The 24,279-nt window shown below is 43.9% G+C and overlaps 1 protein-coding gene across 3 annotated transcripts in view; it reads left to right on the top strand.

Annotated features, from left to right (window-relative positions):
* The window catches only part of PLA2G4A (phospholipase A2 group IVA), a 333,250-nt gene that overhangs the window by 230,167 nt on the left and 78,804 nt on the right, over positions 1–24,279 (top strand). For 2 of the 3 annotated variants that reach the window (XM_060232389.1, XM_060232388.1), the window contains 2 exons: positions 2,067–2,205; positions 19,215–19,296. In XM_060232389.1, the coding sequence (XP_060088372.1) occupies positions 2,173–2,205; positions 19,215–19,296 (115 nt within the window). In that variant the 5' untranslated portion in view covers positions 2,067–2,172. Of the gene's footprint in view, positions 1–2,066; positions 2,206–18,990; positions 19,073–19,214; positions 19,297–24,279 lie in introns of those variants that run through there. The other variant, XM_060232390.1, reaches the window with a different exon arrangement.

Raw genomic sequence — 24,279 nt, 5'->3', positions numbered from 1 at the left:
GGTGTTGGTTGATCACCTGGAGTGATTTTGGTGCACCATCTCTTTGCTTGAAGCACCCTCCCTGGGATCCACATATGCTGGTCTTTAGGCAGAGATCAACTGATGAGCAAAAGTCAAGATGGGTTGCCATGCTAGTCTGTCTACAGCAGCAGGAAAGAGATAAGAGTCCAGTAGCACCTGAAAGACTAACACAATTGGTCATAGGGTATGAGCTTTTGTGAGTCCCTGCTCACTTCTTCAGATACAGATATGAGAGCCATTTGTTGAAGAAGACTGTGCATGTAAAAAGTTTTAAAAGGATATGTGTAACAGGAAACTTGCATGATTGTTGCTTTGCACTCTTTAGAAAAGCTGTTTCATGGATGCATTGTTAGAACTGCTTATATGACTGGAACCTCCCCCTCCCCCAGGGTTGCCAGGTCTTACCTCCTTGCCAGTGAGAGGGAGCTTTCTGGGAGTGCGGGTGGGTGGGGTAACATTGCCGTGCGCAGCGTCCCTGATGTGATGTGGTGAAGTTCTGGTATTTTGGGTAAAACTTTACCCATAGAGTGTTGCTGCATGATGTCCTGGCATGAAGACATCATTTTTTTCATGATGTCATCATGTTAGAGATGTTGTGGTGGGTCATAGCTGTTGGGAACAGAGCTTGCAAAATCGGGGGATCCCCACTCCCACCGTAGGGCTGGCAACCCTGTTTTTATTTATTTATTTATCTGAGATTTATCTGAGATTTATATCCCGCCCTTCCCACTAGGTGGCTCAGGGCGGCTTACAACATGTAAAACTAACATAAAATATAAAGTTAAGCATTAAATTAACATTTCATAATTTATAGTTAAAAATCTATTATATACATAAACATTAAAATCATACAGCGGTCTTAAAGCTACACTCGATTCAGGTTCGATTTCAAATTCAGTATTTCGGTGTTCAGTGTTCGATGCCGGTTAGCTGTGGGCCAGCCTGGATATTCCCAAAAACAGTTGGATTGCCCACTGCATTGATAGAAAGTGATAAAAGAGGATTGCCAGAGTAGATAAACTGGGATGATCTAACTCAACAATGGCCACATTGCATGTTTTGTTTTCTCTTTTTTAACCCACCCCCTCCAATTTTACAGACTTTATTGAACATTTGCAGATACAACCATAACGTAGCCTTACAGTTTACATAGATGAGTTCAATCTAAGGTTGAATACAAAAGTATAAGCTCTAAAATTAAATAATAAAAGTAACAAATGATAAATAAAAAATAAATCAGTTTTCTGTAAAATAAATTCTTAGGTACAATATGATGTTCCGTTAAGTATGATATTAAAGGAAACCAAACAGTTGCCACATGTCTTTCATAACAGTCTAAAGTTAAGTCAAATGAATTGCATGCTACCTTATTAAGTACAAACAGTTCCCATAATCTAGGGCAGGGGTGACCAATGGTAGCTCTCCAGATGTTTTTTGCTTACAGCTCCCATCAGCCCCAGCCAGCATGGCCAATGGCTGGGGTTGATGGGAGTTGTAGGCAAAAAAACATCTGGAGAGCTACCGTTGGCCACCCCTGATCTAGGGAACCAGTGTTCTAATAAAGGTGGAGAGGAGTCTATCCCGTTAGGAAGGCATTTAAAAGGGGTGTGGTCCCTTTAAATGTGATGGCCAGAACTCCTTTCAGAGCTCAGTCCTGCTTGTCGCAACCTTGCTTCTGGCTTCACCCCAAAGTCTCCTGGCTCCACTCCCAAAGTCCCCAGATATTTCTTTATTTGGACCCAGTGATCTCTTTCCTGATCAGTCCCTCTCAATTATCAGCATATATTTAAAGTTTGGACTTAGGCTGTAACTTCCTACCTCCCGGATTACTCGACTACACTTTTGAACATTGAGTGGGTGCTGACCGATGATCGTTGGCTTCTCCCGACCCTGTCTACTAGTGTGCAATGAGCTCAGCCTTTGTCCCAAACAGGCAAATCAATATACAGTCCATAAATGCCCATCACAGGTGTAACAGTTTACATTCCTAGGAATTGAGTCATGCACAAAAATTGTAATACGGTTTTGTTTGTTTTATTATACAGTACTGAAAAGAATTCAAGTCGGAGACTGTCCAGCGTGAATTATCATCACAGCACCTGATTTTTTTTTACTTCATCTCTTGCCCCAGGATCTGTTACTGAAAACAAAATGTCCTCTATAGATCCTTATCAACATATTACGGTAAGAAGTGATTGTTTCTGTTCCATTGTCCAGGATAAACTGCAACTCATTATTTTAACAAGGCTGGTGATATTGAACCATTGAAAATTCAGGTTTCGTAATAGAAATTCTAGGTAAGGCAAGAGAGGATTTGAAAAAACTTGAGGGAAAGTAACTAAAAAAAAGCAGTGAGTACAAAGAACCACATTTCAGCTAGCTGCCATTTGTGTATTTTAAAAAGAGGTCCTAGGATTTTTATCTAAAAAGAATGGCATATTTTGCACTGGACACTGTGTACATTAAGGGTTTAATTCCCCTTCCCTTAATGATCTGTTGGTTTCCCTGCATCTTAGCACTGCCACCACAGGTAAGTGTGCAGCCCTATGCCTTCCTGTGCTTTCCTAGGCAACTGCTGCTGAGCTTCCTAGACACAGCTCCAGGCAGGGCTTTTTTTTTTTTAGCAGGAACTCCTTTGCATATTAGGCCACACACCTAATAGAGATGGCTGCCATTAGAAATAGAATGCTGAACGAGATAGGAACTTGCCTGTACCAGTGTGATATAGTGGTTAGACCCAAGTTCAAATAACCGCACTGCCATGGAAGCTTGCTGGCGATACTATGCCAGTTTGTCTCTCTCAGCCTAGTCTACCTCATAGGATAGTTTTTGAGGAAGGAAAATGATATATGTTGCCTTGAGCTTCGTAGAGGAAGAGCAGGAAAAAAATGTATATAATAAACATTGCAAGGCAGGAATGGGTTTGAACCTCACCTCCAATTTTCTCATATATTAATTTCCATTTCCCAGATGTTACTGTTTCCTACGTCAGAAAAAGTCTCTCATTTTCTTTCTTTACATATTGTCATATCCCAGTTCCAACCCACTTTGGTGCAAACTCTGTGCCCAGTATCCAGCATTAAAAGGCAGCATGCAGAGAGTAAAGATGGTGTGAAACTAACAACCTGCAGCAGCTGTCCAGTCAGCTGTCATCTGATGAGCTAAATAACCCAGTCTGCCTCTAATCTATTACTCTGTGCCCAGTATCCAGCATTAAAAGGCAGCATGCAGAGAGTAAAGATGGTGTGAAACTAACAACCTGCAGCAGCTGTCCAGTCAGCTGTCATCTGATGAGCTAAATAACCCAGTCTGCCTCTAATCTATTACTCGTCCTGCATATAACAATCATGTGAATGCCAGTGTAGTTGCAGGACAGGGGACTGCAGGAAGCAAACCTGGGGAATCCTTTTTGGTATCTCTGTACCAGGGCAATGAGTCTAATCTCTAGCGAAAGTTTAAAGAAAAATGCTACCACTGGTGAGGGGAAAAATACTAAGAGTGAGATGGTGGTTAGCATCTGTGTTTTGGTTTTAATATGGCATTCCTGTGCTCTCTGCATTTGGTGTAATCAGGGCCAGCTCTAGGGCACAGGGTGCCCCAGGCAGGCTTGCCTCCCCACCCCCCCACCCTGCCTGCGCTCCACTGCCTGCTACCACCACAACTCCAGGGCTGTGCGAGTGCATGGAGCGGCGAGAGTGGGGCAGTGACAGCAGTGGTGAGAGTGGGGCAGCAAGAGCAGTGGCAGCAATAGTGGCAAGGGCTGCGGCGGCAATAGCAGAGTGGTGGGAAGGCCCAAATGGCGCCCTGGCTGTGGCTCTGCCCTAGGCATATATCTAATTTGCCAAATAGGCAGGCTGGCCCTGGGTGTAATGAACAAGAAATTTACACTGATCATGTGTCCAGAAACCATGTGGATGTACCAGTTCAAACAAACCAAACATTTGTTACCCAGCTGCATGTTTAGCAGTAGCTCTGCTAATGTGTTCCTCAGACTCCAGTAGAAATTGTGACTGTCATCAAAGATATACATATATGCTTTTGAGAGCTTGGATTTTCCACAGCAATGATTACCCTTGATGGTTGTGTTAGATTTTTGATTTGTTTTCACACCAGTGTTCTTTTAGAAGAAGATATTGAAGATATTGGATTTATATCCCGCCCTCCACTCCGAAGAGTCTCAGAGCGGCTCACAATCTCCTTTACCTTCCTCCCCCACAACAGACATCCTGTGAGGTGGGTGGGGCTGGAGAGGGCTCTCACAGCAGCTGCTCTTTCAAGGACAACCTCTGCCAGAGCTATGGCTGACCCAAGGCCATGCTAGCAGGTGTAAGTGGAGGAGTGGGGAATCAAACTCGGTTCTCCCAGATAAGAGTCCGCACACTTAACCACTACACCAAACTGGCTATTTTCTCTTTTAGGGAGAAAATAATATATTTCTTCTAACAAGTGGTAGTATTTATTAACTTGCACGTTCTCTTACATGTAAGAAAAGAGTACTTCTTTCGTTAGCATTTTTTAAATGCCATCTTCGTTGAGCATTTGCAGTTGTGTGGAGATTTAAGGTGTGTGTGTGTTTTGAATTTTTCATACCCTGCTAACCAAATCTGCTGGACTCTTATGGCACTTTCCAAAGTCAAGATAAAGTCAAACAATTCATGACAGCTCATACATATTAAAAAATCACTCATGTCAACACCAACCAAATGTACAGACAATCAACTAGCAATGAAGCCAAATCTGGTTCAATGACCAATGGCCCTTTCCCCCTGAAGTATAAAACGGAATTGGCCAGAGAAACCTCCATTCTAGAGATGCCTGACTGCTACCCTTGCCCAGATTGCCCGGAAGTTTGGGCTGGGTTGCCATCAATATGCAGATGACACCCAGCTCTATCTGCTAATGGATGGCCGGCCCGCCTCCGTCCCAGGGAATCTGGACCAGGCTTTACAGGCTGTTGCAACGTGGCTTAGGCTGAGTGGGCTGAAGCTGAACCCGGCGAAGACAGAGGTTCTCTGTGTGGGTCGTGGCGCTCTGGGGAAGGAAATATCTCTCCCGGCCTTCGACGGTGTGCCGCTGAAGGCGGCGCAACAGGTAAAGAGCTTGGGTGTTTTACTGGAGCCTTCCCTATCAATGGAGGCCCAGATAACAGCCACTGCCAAGTCAGCATTTTTCCATCTGAGGCGGGCAAGGCAGTTGGCCCCTTTCCTAGAGCTTCGGGACCTAGCAACGGTGATCCATGCAACGGTCACCTCAAGACTGGACTACTGTAACGCCCTCTACATGGGGCTGCCTTTGTGCCGGACCCGGAGGTTGCAGCTAGTGCAGAATGTGGCAGCCAGGCTGTTGCTAGGTCTCCCAAGGTGGGAGCATATACGGCCGGGGCTACGCGGACTGCACTGGCTGCCAATTGTATACTGGGTCCGGTACAAAGTGCTGGTCATTACCTTTAAAGCCCTATATGGCCGAGGACCGACCTACCTGAGGGATCGTCTCTCCCCGTACGAACCCCAGAGAGCACTGAGGTCAGTAGGGAAAAACAAATTGACCATCCCTGGGCCAAAAAAAGTTAAACTTCAGAATACCCGCGCACGGGCCAAAAAAAGTTAAACTTCAGAATACCCCTGCACGGGCCTTTTCTACCGCGGCCCCATACCTTTGGAATCAGCTCCCAGAGGAGGTGCGGGCCCTGCGGAGCCTTGATCAGTTCCGCAGGGCCTGCAAGACCACCCTCTTCAAGCTGGCGCTCATGAACTGCTGAATTATAGTTTGTAATAAAGGAAAATGCCAAAATGGTTCGGTTCAGGGACCTTGTTTATTATTATGTCAACTGACAGGGATAGCGTCAAAACAACAATGTTACCGTCAGATTTAGTAATGTTTTAATTAAGTATTGACTGGTTTTAAATAATGTTAATTTAATGTTTTTATCTACTGTATTATTTGCTCATGGATATTGTTAGCCGCCCTGAGCCTGCTTTGGCGGGGGAGGGCGGGATATAATTTTTTTTTTTACTTACTTACCTATAAGGGGCAGATGTGACATGACATCATTGCATCAGCCATCACTCTAGAAACTCTATGGTATTTCCATGGAGTTTCCAGAATGTCAGCTGATATGCTGTTGTCCAGCTGTGCACCTGGACATAACACCAACACATAATGCCATGTCATTTTCACTCCCCTTACATCATGCTGTGTCATTTCCAATTTGGTGCAGTGGTTAAGAGTGTGCACTCTAATTTGGGAGAACCCACTCCCAGATTCCCCACTCCTTCACATGCAGCTGCTGATGTGATCTTAGGTCAGCCACAAATTCTCTTAGAGCTGTTCTCTCAAGAGCAGTTCTCAAAAGAGCTCTCTTAGCCCCACCTACCTCACAGGGTGTCTGTTGTGGGGTGGGGAAGGGAAAGGAGATTGTAAGCTGCTCTGAGACTCCCTAGTGAAGGGTGGGGTATAAATTCAATCTCTTCTTCTACATCACTGTTCCTCCTGGTGGCAATAAAGCTAGTGCACATGGGTGGACCTGGTAACAGGAAAAAGTCCACCTGAACCAGGTAAATGTTTTGCATGCTCCCTTTAGAAGCAACAACAAACTGCATTCTTGAGGCACCTAAAGGGCTAACAAGTTTTTATACAATTGTATGGACTAGAACCCACATTGTGAGATGCACGTACTGGATCCTTACTTCAGAGGTATACATATGCAAGATTTTGAAGAAATAAAGTTGCTAACAACAGGGTAACAGTCTAATGTGTGGAGACCATTCACAAATAGCTCTGTTTGACAACCTCCCTAGTTTTGTTTGGCTAATTAAAAAAAAAAAAGTCCCAGGGTTTGCATAGTCAGCTAACACTTGTGGAATCTCAAGCTATTGTTAAGCTGTTAAGAGATTGTCTCTTGGTGAGCTCACCTACTCAGAAGTACTTCAGCAGTTTCACACTGGATTCTCCAAGCTTTTGCTAGAATACAGACTTGTTCATTTATGCCACAAAACTCCAGCTCATGTTTGCTACAACAAGCTGGCATGCTTATTGTTGTGGAGTTGCTCTCACTTTGTAGGGCATTGCAGAGTGAGGATGTCATAACTGAGAAGGCTGTGCTCTGGGGGTTGCCTTTTTGCCACACTTTAGATAGCAAGGGCAGTGTCTGAACAAAGAATTTTTAAAAACGAGATAACTGTTCTAGATGGGACACCATTTTGTACTCTGAGGTTAGAAAAAAAGATACTCCATTAAGTACAATTAACAGCAGATGTTGCATCAAAGCCTTTATTCCCCAACAACTCCTTTATGGACTATAAATTCATTGCAAGCTCCCATATGTAGAACTATTTCTATAGAAAGCACCCCCTTTGCAGTCATTCCTATCCAGAATCTCACAAAATGTAAACTGAGGTTTATTAAAATTCTTTGGAAACAGCTGGGAGCAAGAAAGACCATGTGTGATGGGAGTTACAGCTACTGGTACAGTTTCTGTGTGCTGCTAAAAATATCCTTCTGTGCTTCCTCAAAACTATCTTTTATCAGCTGTGTGGCTTTGGGCTTCCCTTTCACACAGTCACATTTCCCTTTCACACAGTCCCATGCAAAGAGTCCCTGAAATCATATGTGTTTTCATCATTCTGAAGCTTTAGAAATGGCGATATAATGTTGTGGAGGGTGGTAGAGAGAAAGGGGCAGGGGTGGCTGGGTGGGCAGGCTATGATAACTTGCAGTGCTACTTAAAAAATACTAAGATGATGATTGTAACAAACTGAGATAAGGCGATGCTGCCACCTCCTGGATATTCCTCTTTATTTAAGACCTGGGATGCAGCATTCTGTAAATCTTACCTCACTGACCAAAGATTTCCACTTATTTTGCAGCAGAGATAAAGTACAAGGATTGGCTCTGCAGATCTGTACTCTTTAAAAAGGTGGGATGGGTTGAGATGGCAATCTAGGCCGAATATCGACAAACAGATTTGGAGGAGTGCAGACATTTGGCAGAGTCCAGAAGCGTTGGGAAAGGCAATGTCTGGTGTACAAAGTTGAAGAGAAGACCCTACCTACAGGGGGCAGCGAGAAGACAATTAGATGGGATAGTGAGGTCAGCACCTTCTTTCCCATTGAGTGTCATTGCCTTGTCTGTCTCGACTCTTAGGGCAATTTCCCCTTCTTTTCAGAAGTGCCACACTCCAGATGCTTTCACACACATTAAATAATCCATTTGAATGCAATTTGCTATTAGATTTTACTGTGTTAAATGGAAAAGTCCACTTGCAAGCATTCGCTGTGTGAAAGCATCCTTAGTCTACTGTCTCTCTCAGACAGAGGTGTAGTTAGGAACCAATCTCTCTGTCCTATCAATTATGTTAATTCCTAAATAAACCTGTAATCAGGTTGTGTACTGTCACTGTGTTAATTACTCTGCCAACTAGAAATACCCAGCTTTTTTCTAGACTGCTCTTTCTGACAGTAGTGAGGTAGTGCTGACGGTGGTTGCAAGCAAGTCTGAAAAAACTAATTGCGTGCTGAAAACTAGCATGTGTGTGTGGCGGGGGGAGGGGGAGAGTATGGTGTGCTCTTTTTCTGCCTGCAGGTAGGCTTTTGAAGGGGCAGAGTTCAACCTTGCTAGCTTTCAACTGCCGCCTGAAATGATACATTCCAGGAAGGTTCTTCTGTTTGATTCTGCTGAAAATATAAACAGTCTGAGTGTGTGTGTAAGAGGAATGGGCAGGCACAGCCTTGCCTGTCAAAGTTTTGCCTCCCCCCAAACGAAGCTGCTGACAAGGGCAGCTACCAACTTCTCTGGACCCAGCTTACTCTGGGTGCCTCACAAGCCAGACTTTGTGTGAACGTTTCTCAAGTCATCTTGTCTGTATGCAACTGAGTTTGCCGCTGAAATGTTTTGTATTATATTGATTCTTTGTGCGTGTTTTGTTTAATACAGATTTAGACTGCAATATATGGGTCGTGAGCTTTGAGCGTTTGTTGCCTCATAAGCCAGGCACATCACCTATCTTGTTTGCTTTGGTTTCATGTAAGATCATGGGAGCAGCCAGCGTGATACTTGCTGATAGGTTTTAAACAGGTCTTTCTAGCTGTCATTTTAGTATCAGTTTGATATGTGAGCAGTTATCAGGAGGTATTGTTGAACTTCATGCAGTGCCCATTTCCACTAATTCAACATCTATTAAAGGCACAACATTTCCCTTCCCATTCACTTGGCAAACTTACTTGCTGGCCCGGGACAATAGTTTTAATCTTTGGGCTACAGCAACAGAGCTTTTGTTAGATTGCCCTAGAGTCTACCTTCCAAAGTGGCCATTTTCTCCAGGTGAACTGATCTTTGCTGCTTGAAGATCAGTTATAATCCCAGGAGAATTCCAGACCGTACCTGGAGGTTGGCAACCCTGTTTTCTATAAAATCTCTAACAATAAACTCTTGGGAAAATTAATGGATTGTGTTGAGCTGTTGAGTGTTTTCAACTATGATGAAGTGTTATCAAGAATTAACATTTCACACATTTTATTGTACTAGTGTTTTAAGTATGGGCGCCTTCTTGATTTTATCCAATTGGTTGCTATCAGAAATTTTTCAACTAGCAATAATAACAAAAGTAATTCCAATCTTATCTTAATAATAATAATACATTTTATTTATATCCCGCCCTCCCCGCCGAAGCAGGCTCAGGGCGGCTCACAACAGAAGTGAATCAGTATCTAAATCTTCCAATAAAAAGACACCTGGAGCTAATATTATTACATAACCAGTAACTTTAATTTCTTCTAGACCTGGGTGTCGAATTCATTTGTTGGAAGGGATGGATCTGACACAAATGGGACTTTGAGGGGCCTGGCCATGTGTGTAGTAAAATGTAATGTGAGATAGCAGGACACAGACAAAAATATTTTATTTTTTACTCAAAATACAAACCTACTTAAAACTCTTCAATATTTTGTTTAAAATGGAAAGGTGGGGGGATAGTGGGATTTGGCAATGCAGTTTTTAAAATAAAACATCAAGAAAAAGCACAAGGATCACCGCAGAAACTAAAAATATATAATTTTCTGAGCTTGGGAAAACATGAAATGGCATTGCAAACTTCTTTTCCCTCACCTGGGGTCTACTCATATTGGCAATGGCTCTCCAGTGTAATATCCCCCTTTGTCTGTGGGTTCCCAGGTTAGAGTACTCAGAAGGTTAGGTCTGTTCAGCAAAGACAAGGTGTGGTGCCCAGGGGTTCCCTGAACCGCCTCCCCACTCCCTGAAGGGAGGCCAGCCTGAGGTTTATTGACAGGGCACTATCTTCATGCTGTCACCAGGCTGAGTTTTTTCTATTAGGGCCCAGCCTACCCTAATCTTCCCATTAAGGGCTCCCCAATTCCCAGCTCCCAAAGCTGGCAATGGTTTTACTTCATCTATAATAGGGCCAAATAGGCACTGTTGCCAAGCAACCCACAGACACAGAAATTACTTAGAAAAAATATAAAGAAAATTTTATTTTATAGGTCAGGTAAAACCCCAACATCGTGCACATATAAAACAACAAATGTTAGCTAATTACCTTAATCTAAGTTACAGGTAAAAGTCTAGCTGACTGAGTCTTTCAAAGCTTCTTTCCAGGATGGAACAAACACCTCTCAGGGTTTCCAAGAAATATTAAACTGGCCCTCAGGCCACCTGAGCTTCTTGCCTTGACAAGAGCTAGGATGGGGAAAAAGATTTCCCCTTTTCTAGCCACCAGCCTGTAACCTCCAGAACTAATTACCTACACCCTGTGGCCACCCAACAAGGGAGGCATCCTGACATGACTCAAGTCTTCCTTAAAACGTGCCCCCTGGCACTACACAAGGCTCAAAGCATCAACCCTTTATTTGCAAGGATACAACTCGAAGAAGCATGAGCTGATTTCTATAAGAATGCTGAAAGAGAAGCTGATCTTCACTCCATTGAGAAATATTTCAGCACAGACAAAGGTACCAGGAAAACGTGTGGTGATTTTCCATTAAAGTCTCTGGGCCCTATCTATTTGGGCACAGAGACCTTAATGGAAAATCCATGCCATATTTTCCTTGCTGCTTTGCTTCCTGCTGCAGCTGACAAAGCAGAAAGAGCAAGGAACTTCATCAGCCTTCGAGCGTCAAAGGTTGAGGACAGGATGGGGGAAGGAGGGAGAAAAGAGCCCAGGGGCCTAATTAAAGCCATGGGCAGGCTGGTTCTGGCCCCAAAAGTGGACATTTGATACCCCTGCTCTAGACAGTCAAGTTCAGCTCTGCCAGAGAAAATGCTTGTAGGGTCGATCTGAGGACTCACTAAGCTATCCAATCAGTAGCAAGGATAGGAGGTGTGTACAGAAGACTGTCATAGCACATCACACGTTTGTGGGGAACCCAGAGCTAAGTAAATTACAGAAAACCTGATTTTGTGTCAGGTTTTTATACATAGAACAGTTCCCTTTTACGATCTGTTGAAAACCAGCCCTTGACAAAAGCCTGCCTCCCTAACTTTCTTAAGTAAAGTCACTTTGAGTCAGAAGTGATGTATCTTTTTAAATGGTCCTGCCAGCAATGTAATTCAGATGGATTTTAATTGCAATATAGTATTTTTTGGCACATCTTCTGTATGTATCTATTGTTAACTACTTGTTTAGTAATTACTTAGTAATCAGAGGGCTGGGGAGAAATTTATTTTCAGTTCAGAGTAAAATTGAGGTCTTTGAATTTAGCCTTTCTGAATGTAAATATGCAGTACACCTGGAACAAAGTTGACAGTACATATAAAGCAGAAGCTGCATTACCCAAACTTTTCTCATTTGCAGCTCTTAAGGCAAGTGTGTGTATGACACAGAAACATGCTTTAATCCTCCAGAATGTGAACCATCCTTTGCGATCCTTGCAGCCCTGAACAAGTAGGAAATTGCCTTATCGATCTGGCTCACTATTGTCTACTTTGACTGGCAGCAGTTCTTAAGCATCTTAGGAAGATCTTTCCTACCCCTTGCTGTCTGAGATTCCATTTGCTAAGCACCTGCTGTGCCACTGAGTCATAGCCCTCCTCCAAAGGTCTCAGGAGGAGGAGGAGGAGTCACCGTATTGCCGTGTTTACCCCTTCTATGTAGAAAGTTGACCACCCTCACCCTGTGAGTTAGGTGGGGTTGAGGGCTCTGACAGAAATTGCTCTTCCCAGAACAGCTTCTGACAGAGTTATGACCGACCCAAAGTCACTCCAGCAGTTACATGTGGAGGATTGGGAAATCAAACCCAATTCTCCCAGATAAGAGGTATGTGTGCTTAACCACTATACCAAACTACCATCCTCATGGCAGCCATGGAGATGCTGCTGCCATTTTGAAGAGATTTTAAAATGATGATGATGATATTGGATTTATATCCCACCTTATACCTTGAATCTCAGAGTCTCAGAGTGGTCACAATCTCCTTTACCTTCCCCTCCCCCACAACAGACACTCTGTGAGTTAGATGGGGCTGAGAGAGCTCTTACAGCAGCTGCCCTTTCAAGGACAACTTCTGTGAGAGCTATGGTTGACCCAAGGCCATTCCAGCAGCTGCAGGTGGAGGAGGGGGGACTCAAACCCGGTTCTCCCAGATAAGAGTCTGCACACTTAACCATTACACCAAACTGGCTGCTGCAAGGGCCTCATCCTGATGTGCTCTTGTTCTTTCTCCTCATGCCTTATTGGGTGTCAAAATGCCCCCCGTGTCTCTTTTGGCATTTGAAAAGGCATGTATATGGGGGAAGGACAAGAGCACCATGAGCTTGATCATGGTTGAGCCCTTGTGATGCTTTTAGATTATTTTAAAATGGCAGTGGAGTCATTGTGGCAGCCACTAGGACACTGTCACGTCTAGTTTGGCCCTAAGAACATGGCATGACTCCAGGATTTCTGATATGTTACCAGTATTATGGTGATTTACTTGAGTTTTCTTTAAAAAAAACTTATCAGTCCTCAAGAAGTTTGCAATCTGAATTTTGGAAGAAAAAAAAAGACAGTGCAGATGCATTCCTTAAAGCTCTGAATCTTGGAGTTGTAGCCAGAACTATTTTGAGTAGGGAAAAAAGATGCCTTTGGTCCAGCCATGCTGACTGAAAGCAACTCTCCCAGGTCTCTAGTAGAGGGCCTTCTCAGCTCTGCTGCTGAAAATTCTTTTCATTGGTGAGGGTAATGATTGAACTTGGGATCTTTGGTGTACCAAACGTACCACTGCTGAGCCATCCTAAACTGAGTTGCACCCTTCTTAAGACCATTGAAGTCAGTGGGTTTAGTTGTAAGTCTGCTTTAGAACTGCATAGTGGGAGAATGAGGAGTGATTACAAACTCCCTAGTTCAAATTTCCCCTGGCACTGTGCTTTTAACTGAAGTCCCTTCATCTGAATGGGGATAGTAGCACTGAGCCACCTACCTTGGGTTGTAAGAATTACTGAAATAATGTGTTTTGAATGTGCTCTGAAATGTTGTGTATTTGTTATGTGTTAGGCATTTTCATTCACCTAATCTACCTGAGCAGCGCCAAATAGAGCAGTTTAGCCTGAGCGTGTCAGAATTTGGAGGCTAAGCAGGGAGACGACTGAGAAAGACAGGGTTGCAATGTGGACGAAGGCAGTGCCTGAAATGCTTCATGGATGGGTTCACTGTGAGTTGGTTACAACTCAACAGCATGTTCTTTAACTACCTGACAAGATTGTGAGGAGAAAATGAGGAAGCACGAAGACCTATGTTTTTTTCAGACCCTCTAAGGATTTCATTACACAAATGTTTCATTAAACAAGACTCGCATCTGACCTGAACTTAACTTCAAACTAGTGGAAGAGGGCAAAGTAGCTGTGGAGTGCAGGGTGTAAGCAGGAGGTGTGTTAGTCTTCTGACAAACTGTTTCCCTTGATCACTGCAAATACAATTTGGTGGGCCAAACTGCAGTGGAAAACACTTAATGGGTGAATCTGAAACAATCTCAGTTATTTTAATTTTCAATGGTTGTGCCGCTACATACTTTGAAAAAAATATCATACATGACCAGCAAATACTGATACCCAGTAGAGGTGTGCAAAAAAAAAAAAAAAATCTGGTAAAATCCAGATTTGGGGTTATTCGGGGACAAGATATTTGGGAGGCCTAAATGTCCCTGAATACCAGATTCAGCTATTGCTAAATATACTGCAAAAGAACAGTGGCAGCACAATATATGAAATACAAAAATACAAAAATACAAAATATTGTGCACAAATACTCTTAACTGGTGTAAATAAAGTTCTATTATAATGAAATGAACAGCCTACAACAGTGGGCATACATTCATACAGTATAAATAGAAATAGAAAACAACAGTCTCAAAACAATATTCCAAGGAGGACCCCACACAGTCACAGAGTTTTCAAAATGAGTACAATGACTCAAAAATAAAGTTCCACTCAAAAATTTTGATATCTTAAGCTGCAAATTAAGATATCAAAATGGGCGTTTGAGAAAGAACTTGGCTGGATTTTTCAGTTGACTTACGAGGAAGCTGCAGGAGCAGCGGAACGCAATCAAATCCGGGGTTTGCGTGAAGGCTAGAATTTGTCCTTCAGAAGTCAACAAACAACGGAGGGACTCCTGTGGAACTTTATTTTTGAGTCATTGTACTCATTTTGAAAACTCTGTGACTGTGTGGGGTCCTCCTTGGAATATTGTTTTGAGACTGTTGTTTTCTATTTCTATTTATACTGTATGAATGTATGCCCACTGTTGTAGGCTGTTCATTTCATTATAATAGAACTTTATTTACACCAGTTAAGAGTATTTGTGCACAATATTTTGTATTTTTGTATTTTTGTATTGCTAAATATACAGCAGATATTTGTCTATTCCTTAATATACCATTGAAGTCAATGTCAAAATAGGGTATAATGAATTGTGCCGGGGGGAGGGGGTTTGAGATAGAGGCTCCAAATTTGCTGGGTAGCTGCAGGACCCTCTCCCGCACAGAACCCCAATGTTTTAAAAAACAATTGGACCAGGGGGCCCAATTCTAGGGACTCCTAAAATTGGCCATTTTCCCTTATGATGGAAATAAAAGCAATCAGTCCCATTTCCCACTGTAATAACAGTGGAAAAAGTGACTCTGGAGAGGAGAAGGTTTGAGGGAGAGGCCCCCAAATTGCAGGGCAGCTGCGGGGTCTTTTCCTCCACAAAACCCCGAAGTTCCAGAAAGATTGGAACTGTGGGTCCAATTTCTAGGGGCATCCAAAGAGGGACCTTTTTCCTAGGGTGGGAAAAACTACCCCAGGCAAGCAGTCAGATTCTCTGAGAGAATCTCTGCAGTGGAAAGTCAACAGTGGTTAGGGTGCTGCTTGCAAGGAGCTATAACAGGTCTCCATAGGTTATAATGGAGTGCCCAGCAGCTATCCCCCACCCCCATCTCCACTTTCTGACAGCCATGAAGCAGCAGGGGGATCCCCTGCCCCAACTGGAGATCAGCAAGTTTACTCCCATGTTTTGTGGAAACAGATCAAGTCATCTACATAGGTGAGATGTCTGCGCTTTTCAATGCTATTGTAAGGTCATCAACAATATTCATCCCAAAAGTCATTCTGCTTACTGAAAGAGTTCATAGTGTGTAACAAAGAAAATTTTTCCTTGTCTTCTAGAGCCCCTTGAATTCAGTGATATCCAGATACCAGATCCAAATCAGTATTGCTTAAGACATTTTATCCAGTGTATCACATGGATAAACTTATTTGTTTTAGTCTTCTGTAATCAATATGTGCCCTCAAATCTCTATTGGGTTGTGTTTACAGTGACTTATTGGGGAAATGCTGGGTGATGTAGACTGTTCTATTAAGCATTCTTTCAGCATATGATTTAACTGTTCTCTCAGAAGCCTTAATATGGTAAAGGGATTCAACATGTAGTTTTCTTCACTATTGTGCTTCCTGGCTTTAGCATAATCCGATACCACCCTTTACCATAGATCCCAAGTACTTCATTAGTGTATGGAAACCTCTTGCATACTTTAAGAGCTTCTGTTCCTGATGTTTCTTTGCAGTGCCTTGTATTGGTGCTTTTGTCAAATCAGTATCCAATTCGCTTACTGACTTTGCTCCTGCACAGCTCTGAACTTCCAACATCACTGGGAGGCTAGTTGCTCCTTCTGCACATGGTGGCTTGTCTTCAGTAGTCACCAGTTTAACTCCAGCTGCATCCATTTTAATTATTTCAAAATTTGAATTCAACAGCACTGATGTTTCTCAGCCATCAGGGTTTCCATTCGCATAGTAGCAGGTGCCGGACCTGTTCTTCATCAGGGTTTTTCTTATAGTTGCTGATGGTGGCCCTTCTACATCAGCAGCTTTTAATTTCCCTAGTGCAGTTTTCTTTTGTTTGTACAGTTCTGTGTCTCAGTGACTTTTTCCTCTGAATTGTCAGCAGATGTCATTTGGTCTGGGACTCTCTTGGGGAACTGTTCTCTCCCCTCCTCCCGACTGCCTGCAAATTTGCTTTCATTTTTTAAAAAAAATTATTAATGCTGATGAACATTTTAAAAACTGTATTGCTTAACAAAAAGACTATGTCTTTTCTCAAATCAATCTCTTAGTACGCTTAAGTTTGCAGCTTTGAGCTAAGAGTCATATTTTGTTCCAATACATGTCCATGAAAACAAATTGTGGAACTTAGCACGTATCAAAAATGTATTTGAATCTGAGTGCTAGAGCCTGAGACTGAGACCAAATGTTCCTCCTGCCCCCTCCATCCGGTTGCTCTTGGCCATTTTGAGCTCCTGAAGCAGGAAATGTACTCTAATGAAGGAAAATGCTTAAACATAATGTTCCCTTACTATGTTGCTCCCAAGTAGCTACTTCAATTTCATTATTACTGCCAAGAATGTTATAAATAATGCTCTCATACACTTGATGTGTTCAGGTACGGTATCATGTGTGGCACAGAATTCTTGTCATTTAATAGTATAAGCACTGCAGGGAAAGGGAAGAAAATGTTTCCCATATAGATCAGCAACTTATGTGCAGCAGCTCCAATCGTAGCATATAAAATGGGCATAATGGAGTTGTAGGGATTGTAGCTCATTCATAATATTGCAGGAGAAACTAAAATGGGCAACTTCCTCATAACCCAGTCTGAATTCCCCCACTCCGCTTTCTCCAAACAGTATTTCCTGAAATTTCCAAACAACATTTCTTGAAATTTAGCTTTCCTACAGTTAGGGCACTTTTCCATTGGGCAGCTGCAGAAGACTGGTGGGAATGTTGTAAACCACCATTAGTTCAAATAGAGCAGTAGTGAGGCTTTTTAGGCCTGGCTGGTGCATTTATGCCCCACTTTACTCCACAGTGGGAGCCAAAATATCTTATTCTTTCCTCTATTTTATTTTCAGGGCTTTTTTTTGGTAGAAAAAGCCCAGCAGGAACTCATTTGCATATTGAGCCACACCCCCTGAAGTCAGCATTGCTTCATGCAGGGCTAAGCCCAGCAGGAACTTATTTGCATACTAAGCCACACCCCCTGATGCCAAGCCAGCCGGAACTGCATTCCTGCGCATTCCTGCTCAAAAAAAGCCCTGTTTATTTCCATAACAAAACCCTGTGTGGAAGGGTAAGCTGAGAGAGATAGGAAGAGAGACTGACCCAAGATGACGCACTGAGCTTCATGAGGAACTTTGGTCTTCCAACTTTTAGTCCAGCTTCCTATCTACAGAAGCAAATTTGCTGTAGTAAATGAGCACCCTAGAACATGCCCAGAAATCTTTGCATAATTCAGAAGTAGGGTTGCCAGATCCCTCCTGGCAACTAGTGAAGGATGAGGGGGGGGGGGGCTTACCAGGAGAAAGAGACAGGCCCAAGCCACATTGCCAGCATCAGGAAGTGACATCATTTTGCCAACAACCTCTGGGTGATGGTCTGGTATTTAGAGAAGAACTCTGGTAAAACTGGCTTCTGCCATAGAATTTTTGCTCACATACCGGAGTATCACCTGGAAATTGCTGTTGTGATGACATTGCTTCCTGTATGATGCCTGCAGCATGACCTGGGCCTTTGTCTTTCTACTGGTAGGTCCCCTCACCAGCCAACTGATCAGTGGCTGGGAGGCAGAGCCTGGCACAGGGGACCCTCACCTCCACAGGAGGTCTGGCAAGGCAACTCTGTTCTTGAGTTAAGGTTGCCAGTCCTCCTTGGCCACTGATGGGGGCTGGGAGGGTAGGGTTGCCAGGTCCAGGTTGGGAAATTCCTGGAGATTTGGGGATGGAATCTGTGGAGGACAGGGATCCCAGTGGGGTACACTACCATAGAGCCCACCCTGCAAAACACCCATTTTCTCCAGGGGAATTAATCTCTGTAACCTGGAGATGAATTTTAATTCCAGGGGATCCCCTGATCCCACCTGGAGGCAGGCATCCTTTGTTAAGTGGGAGATGCTCAAGGGGTCCTCAGCAGGTGAATTAGCACAGCAAGTGTCCATAAACTTAGAACACTTGATAACTTTTATTGTTTAAGTAGCACCATCTGTATGTCGCCAATCAGTGTGGTGTGTTGGTTAGACAACTGAGCCTGCCACAGAGTTCAGCCATGAATCTCACTGGTTGACCATGGACCAGTCTTTTTTCTCAGCCTCACTTACCGCATAAGGCTGAAGGGAGAACCATGTATGCCACGCTGAACTCCTTGGAGAAAGGAGAAAGATAGGACAGAGAGGGATATGTTTATATATTAATATTAGATATCTCCTGTAGCATATATTTAGATATAATTATACCCTTTCCATGGGAATTGTAAACACAGAGTTGGAAAAAAAAAACCCTCCTGTAAAATAACTTGTCACTTCCCCCTCCTTGCTGTGCTCTTGCTGACTAATGAAGTGTTTGTGCTGGAAGGGGAGGAGCACTCATTCATTGAAATTAAAATTAAAAATATAAAGGTGTGTGTCTATCTGAGGAACAAACAGTGTAGGAGTGTCTGCAGCCACTGAAGCTCAATGTGTAGTCCATGGGTTTGAAATTTCAGCCAAGCTGAAGGCAAATAAGGGGGATATTTCCACATCAAGATGCTTTATGTGGCAGTAAGCGCTTCACCTCTGTTTGAGGGGAGGGAAAAACTGTCTTGAGAGGGGAGGTCTTAGACAGACTAACAACTGTCTGGATGAGTTGTTTATTTCCGTGGTAGTATTTTAATTTTCTGCTTAACCTCCTACTGGTTTGCAGGTGGAGCACCAATATTCACATAAATTCACTGTGACTGTAAAGCGAGCCAAGAATGTTACCAAGGGCGCTCTTGGAGATATGCGTGAGTATCTCTTCCATTTTATTACTACTGTGCTTTCCTTTAACCCCATCACCCCCATTTTTTCCTTTTCTATTTTTATATTTGGGGAGGGTTTTTTTAAACTGCTTTGGGTGTCCTAAGTTTTTATCTTAAAAAGAAAATGTTTCTCATTCTAGGGCCAGCCACTAAGAAAATAAATACTGGTTTGTTTTAGTAGTGGTTTGTGTTGTTGTTATCTGGAATTCAGGGGAAACAAAAGCATTTTGAAACTTTGCTGCTGCTTGGAAATGTAAAATAAAAGGTAAAGAGGGTGTTTGCTGTCTCTAGCACTGGGTTGCCAGTCCCCAGGTGGGGGCAGGGGATCCCCCAGTTTGGAGGCCCTCCCCCCTCAGAAAGCGGGGGGAGGGGAGGGAAATGTCTGCTGGGAACTCATGATTCCCTAATGAGGCTTATTCCCATAGAAAATAATGGAGAACTGATCTGCGGGTATCTAGGGCTCTGGGGGCCCTGTTGTTTGAGGTAGAGGAACCAGATTTTCAGTATAGCATCCAGTGGCTCTCCCCAATATACTCCCTAAGTTTCAAAAAGATTGGACCAGGGGGTCTAATTCTATGAGCCCCCAAAGAAGGTGCCCCTATCCTTCATTATTTCCTATGGAAGGAAGGTGTTTAAAAGGTGTGCAGTCCCTTGAAATGTGATGGCCAGAACTCCCTTTGGAATTCAATTATGCTTGTCACACCCTTGCTCCTGGCTCCACCCCAATGTCTCCTGGCTCCACCTCCAAAGTCCCCAGATATTTCATGAATTGGACTTGGCAACCCTACTCTAGCACCTAGAATTAGTTAGTAAAGGCTCCAATGCTTGCTTAATGGAACTGAAAGGCTGTCCAGTAGTCCATTAGGAAAGTGGGGGGGGGGAGTGGAATGTAAAATTTCTGCTGAGTTATTGGTAGTAAGGGAGAAATCCAATATAGAGTGTGAGTGTGTGCTTTTCAACAGTTTCATGACTTGCACAAACTGAAGGTGGTCTTTCAAGTACAGTGCATTTCAGCCACTTAAGGTCAAAACCAGCACTGTGTATGACATCTGGAAGCCAGAGCTGCTACAAGAGAAGCAGTTCCGTATGGTTTCCAGTAATAACCTTATGTGCTGTAATTTAAACTTGCTGAAGCTTTGAACCATGACAGAGTGCAGAACATAATGGAACGGCCAAATTTGGATGTTACCTGGGCATTTGTGTCTGCTACCTGGATCAGCTTTCTCCTGGAATGGCTGCACTCGGTGAATCAAACTATGCTGGGAAAATGCATTTGTCACAAATTCTGCCACCTGCCTCTCCAAGGACAGAGAGGCATCTAGGTGCATTCCTAGTAGGCCATGAATGTATTCCTTCACTGTGCACACATCCTCATCTAAAACAGGCTGTGCACTTTCTCCCACACCAGACACGTTACTATTCGCCATCTTGGAAAAAGGTTCACATTATTCACTGACGCTGAGTTCTTCATTCCCTCCAAAACCCTTGTTCAGTGTTCTACTGCTTCTCTTAATTTACATGGAAAGAAAATACTGGACTCTCTGTCAGTCATATATTAGAGACATATCCTCCAAACCTCCAGATGATTGTTCTCAGTGTCTGGTTTCATGTAGATGTCAAAAAGAATGTGTGTGTATGGAGGAGAGATTTTATTTATATGCTAGTTTGAGATAACCTGTTCAAGTTATGTGTCCTGAAGATAATGCAGAAGAAATAATTAACGTTTGTGATCATGTAAACACATACTTGAGTTAATCCAATGTAATATACAGTGTTTTCCAAAACAGAGTTACACCCTTTTAAGCTGGATGTAGAATGGATGTAGAACAGTGTAACTCTGCTTTGAATGACACTGTTTTTAGATGTAAACAGGTAATGATGGAAAACTATTTTCTGCCCCAACGGAAGTTCCATTTTAGGTAATAGCAAGTGGGGGACCCACAAGGACTTGCTTCTTTCCTTTTTCTGCCTCTCTTTTTTTTGCTTCCTTCACTCCTTTCCACCTGCCAAGCAACCTACCTTTATCTCCTCCTCAGTCTTCAGCTTTCCCTCCTTCCTTCACCCTGGCAGCTTCTCCCTGGGAACACTCTGGGCATTTCTGGCTGTTGTGTGGTGTCAGTTGCCAGACCTAGTTATGCCCAGCTTAATAGTGTAGGGTCAACAGCTGCAAGGACTTGTGGGAGTAACTATTTTTCCCCTGTATCCCCCACCTCACACTATTTCCTCTTTTCCTCCTCCTGGCAGTTGCCATATCATCAGCTATCCCTGCTTCCTTCTCACTTCCCTTCCCGCCAACCTGTCAGATCTGAAGATGTTGCAACTTTCTGTAAGTTCAGTAATGAAGGCTGGCAAATATTGCAGCACTTCCTACATATTAAAATATGTATGGGAGCAGCACTTCTATGGTATTTTTAAAAGGTCACATTAGGCCATTGTTCTAACACCTATGGTTCAATCCACAGTCTTTCTCTGCAATCTCCTTTGAGGGGGTGAAAAATGACTGTCAAAGCTTCTGTAATATAGCACTGAGGGAAGATTATCTCTGAACTCTTGAAATTAAACATGGATGCCAGTGATAACTGGGAATGAAGCAAGATAGTATCATTGACCCTTTCTTGTATTTTTAAATGAATTAGGCTTTGCTTACCTTGTACTGGCAGGACAAAATTGTCGGTTTGTCTTTAAACTGATGCGTCTATATCATACTCAAATGATATTATACTACTTGTTAGATTCCTAGGCCATCTGTCTCAAAAAAAATCTTTTGACCATAAGTCATAGTGATTTAGATCCTGCTGAACTGGACCCAAAGAGGGGGAAATTAATTTTCAAAGGGTTCCAGAAGGGAATAATGCTCATGTTATTCCTTTGATCTATATATACCAGGGTGGGTCTTGATAGAGGTACCCCAGAATTAAATTATGAAGAAAGGAGACTGAGAAAGAGTGGTTTTAAACACAAATAGATAGCTTTATTGTATACAAAATAAAATAAATGGAAAAATGTAAAGAACCTACACTAAGCAACTGAGAACTAATTCCCTAAATAATTGTGCATGCATACATGCATGTGCACATGCACACACCCACCCCAGCAAGAGATTGCACTTGCTAAAAAAGGAAGAGTGGAGGAAATTGGGAAGTTTAGGAAAGGAACATACAACCTGCAGTACAGTTGTACTGGCAGGACAGGTTAAAACGGATAAAAGGAAGTACTTTTTCACCCAAAGGGTGATTAACATGTGGAATTCACTGCCACAGGAGGTGGTGGCGTCCACAAGCATAGCCACCTTCAAGAAGGGGTTAGATAAAAATATGGAGCAGAGGTCCATCAGTGGCTATTAGCCACAGTGTGTGTGTGTGTGTGTGTGTGTGTATATATATATATATATATATATATATATATATATATATATATATATTGTGACACAGAATGTTGGACTGGATGGGCCATTGGCCTGATCTAACATGGCTTCTCTTATGTTCTTATGTTGTAGGATTGTTCAGGTAGTAGTGGGAAACTTGGCACACTTTTAGCTGACCTGGGATGATCTTTTTATAAGAACATAAGGACATAGGAGAAGTCATGTTGGATCAAGCCAATGGCCCATCCAGTCCAAAACTCTGTGTCCCACAGTGGCCAAATGAAAACAAAAACACTCCAGGTGCCATCAGGAGGTCCATCAATGGGGCCAGGATACTAGAAACCCTCCCACTGTTGCCCTTCCCCAAGAACCAAGATTGTTAGATTTTGGGGAAGAGTCCCATAGCTAGACATGGGAACTCACTTTCCTAAGAACCTGATTGGTTCAAAATATAAAGCTTGAATCTAGGGTTGCCAAGTCCAATTCAAGAAATATTTGGGGACTTTGGGGGTGGAGCCAGGAGACTTTGGGGGTGGAGCCAGGAGATATTAGGGGTGGAGCCAAGATCAAGGCTGTGACGACCCTGAAGGGGGGGAGGGCCTCCAAACTGGAGGATCCCCTGCCCCCACCTGGGGATTGGCAACCCTACCGGCCAGCAGGGAAGGCGAGGAGGGCCTTTCCCTCCGGCTACCAGCGCAGCTCCCCTTCCGCCTTCCGCCAGCCTTCCGCATCGCCCCGGCCTTACCCACTCATTGGCTTGGAAGGCCAGCGCACCTCTGCCGCAGCCATGCCGCCTCATCCAGGGATTGTTATGCAGATGCACCTACTATTCAATGGGCAAGGTGGGAAGAAGGAGGGCGAACCATCAGAAAGGTTTAGGAACTGCGCTCCTGCTGAATTCAAGGCCTGACCCTTAGGCAGCTTTCCACTCGCCCAACCCAAACACTGGCGAGCCAGAAGACGAGGCTATTTCCACAGGAGGTGGTGGTCACAGAGTTACTGCCTTGGTGTGACTTCTTGAAGGAAGAGGAGGCGGCCCAATGAAAGCCAAACCAGTTGAGGCTGCAGGAGGAGCAGAGGCCTACCCGCATCAAGAGACTTCCCCTCAGGCAGCCAGGCCAACCTTTCCCAATCTCCTCGCCTCAAACAGCGGCCCCCAACACATTTGATCCCCTCCCTCGCAAGGGGCGTTGCCAAGCAACCCTGTGAGGAGGGCGGGTGAGGAGGGGGGGAGTTGAGGCCTACCAGGGCGGAGAGGAGGGGTCGCTGCTGCTCTCTCGGGTTTACCTGGGCTTGGAGGGCTGGTGACTGGGCAGCTTGGGCTCTGGTGGGTGGCGGCGGCGCGACGTCTCCCCTTCTTCTTCCGGGGACTCCCCGCGGGCTCAAGCCTTGGTCTAGTGAAGGCGGCAGCGGCGATTCCACTACTGCTGCGCGCGCACCACGACGACAGCAGCCTCCTCCTTTTTCTTCCCCCTCCTTTGCCTTTCTCTTTTCCTCAACACCGCCCCTCCCCTTCCTTCTGCCTCCTCCTCCTCCCGCCACGGCTCAGTTCAGCGCCGCCGCCTCCTTCTCCTCCGAGGCCGGCCCAGCATGCCCCTTGCCGC

Source organism: Heteronotia binoei, chromosome 2, assembly GCF_032191835.1.
Source record: "Heteronotia binoei isolate CCM8104 ecotype False Entrance Well chromosome 2, APGP_CSIRO_Hbin_v1, whole genome shotgun sequence".
NCBI lineage: Eukaryota > Metazoa > Chordata > Lepidosauria > Squamata > Gekkonidae > Heteronotia > Heteronotia binoei.
The sequence above is the reverse complement of the archived record's forward strand: the minus strand, read 5'-3'. Positions and strand labels throughout refer to the sequence as shown.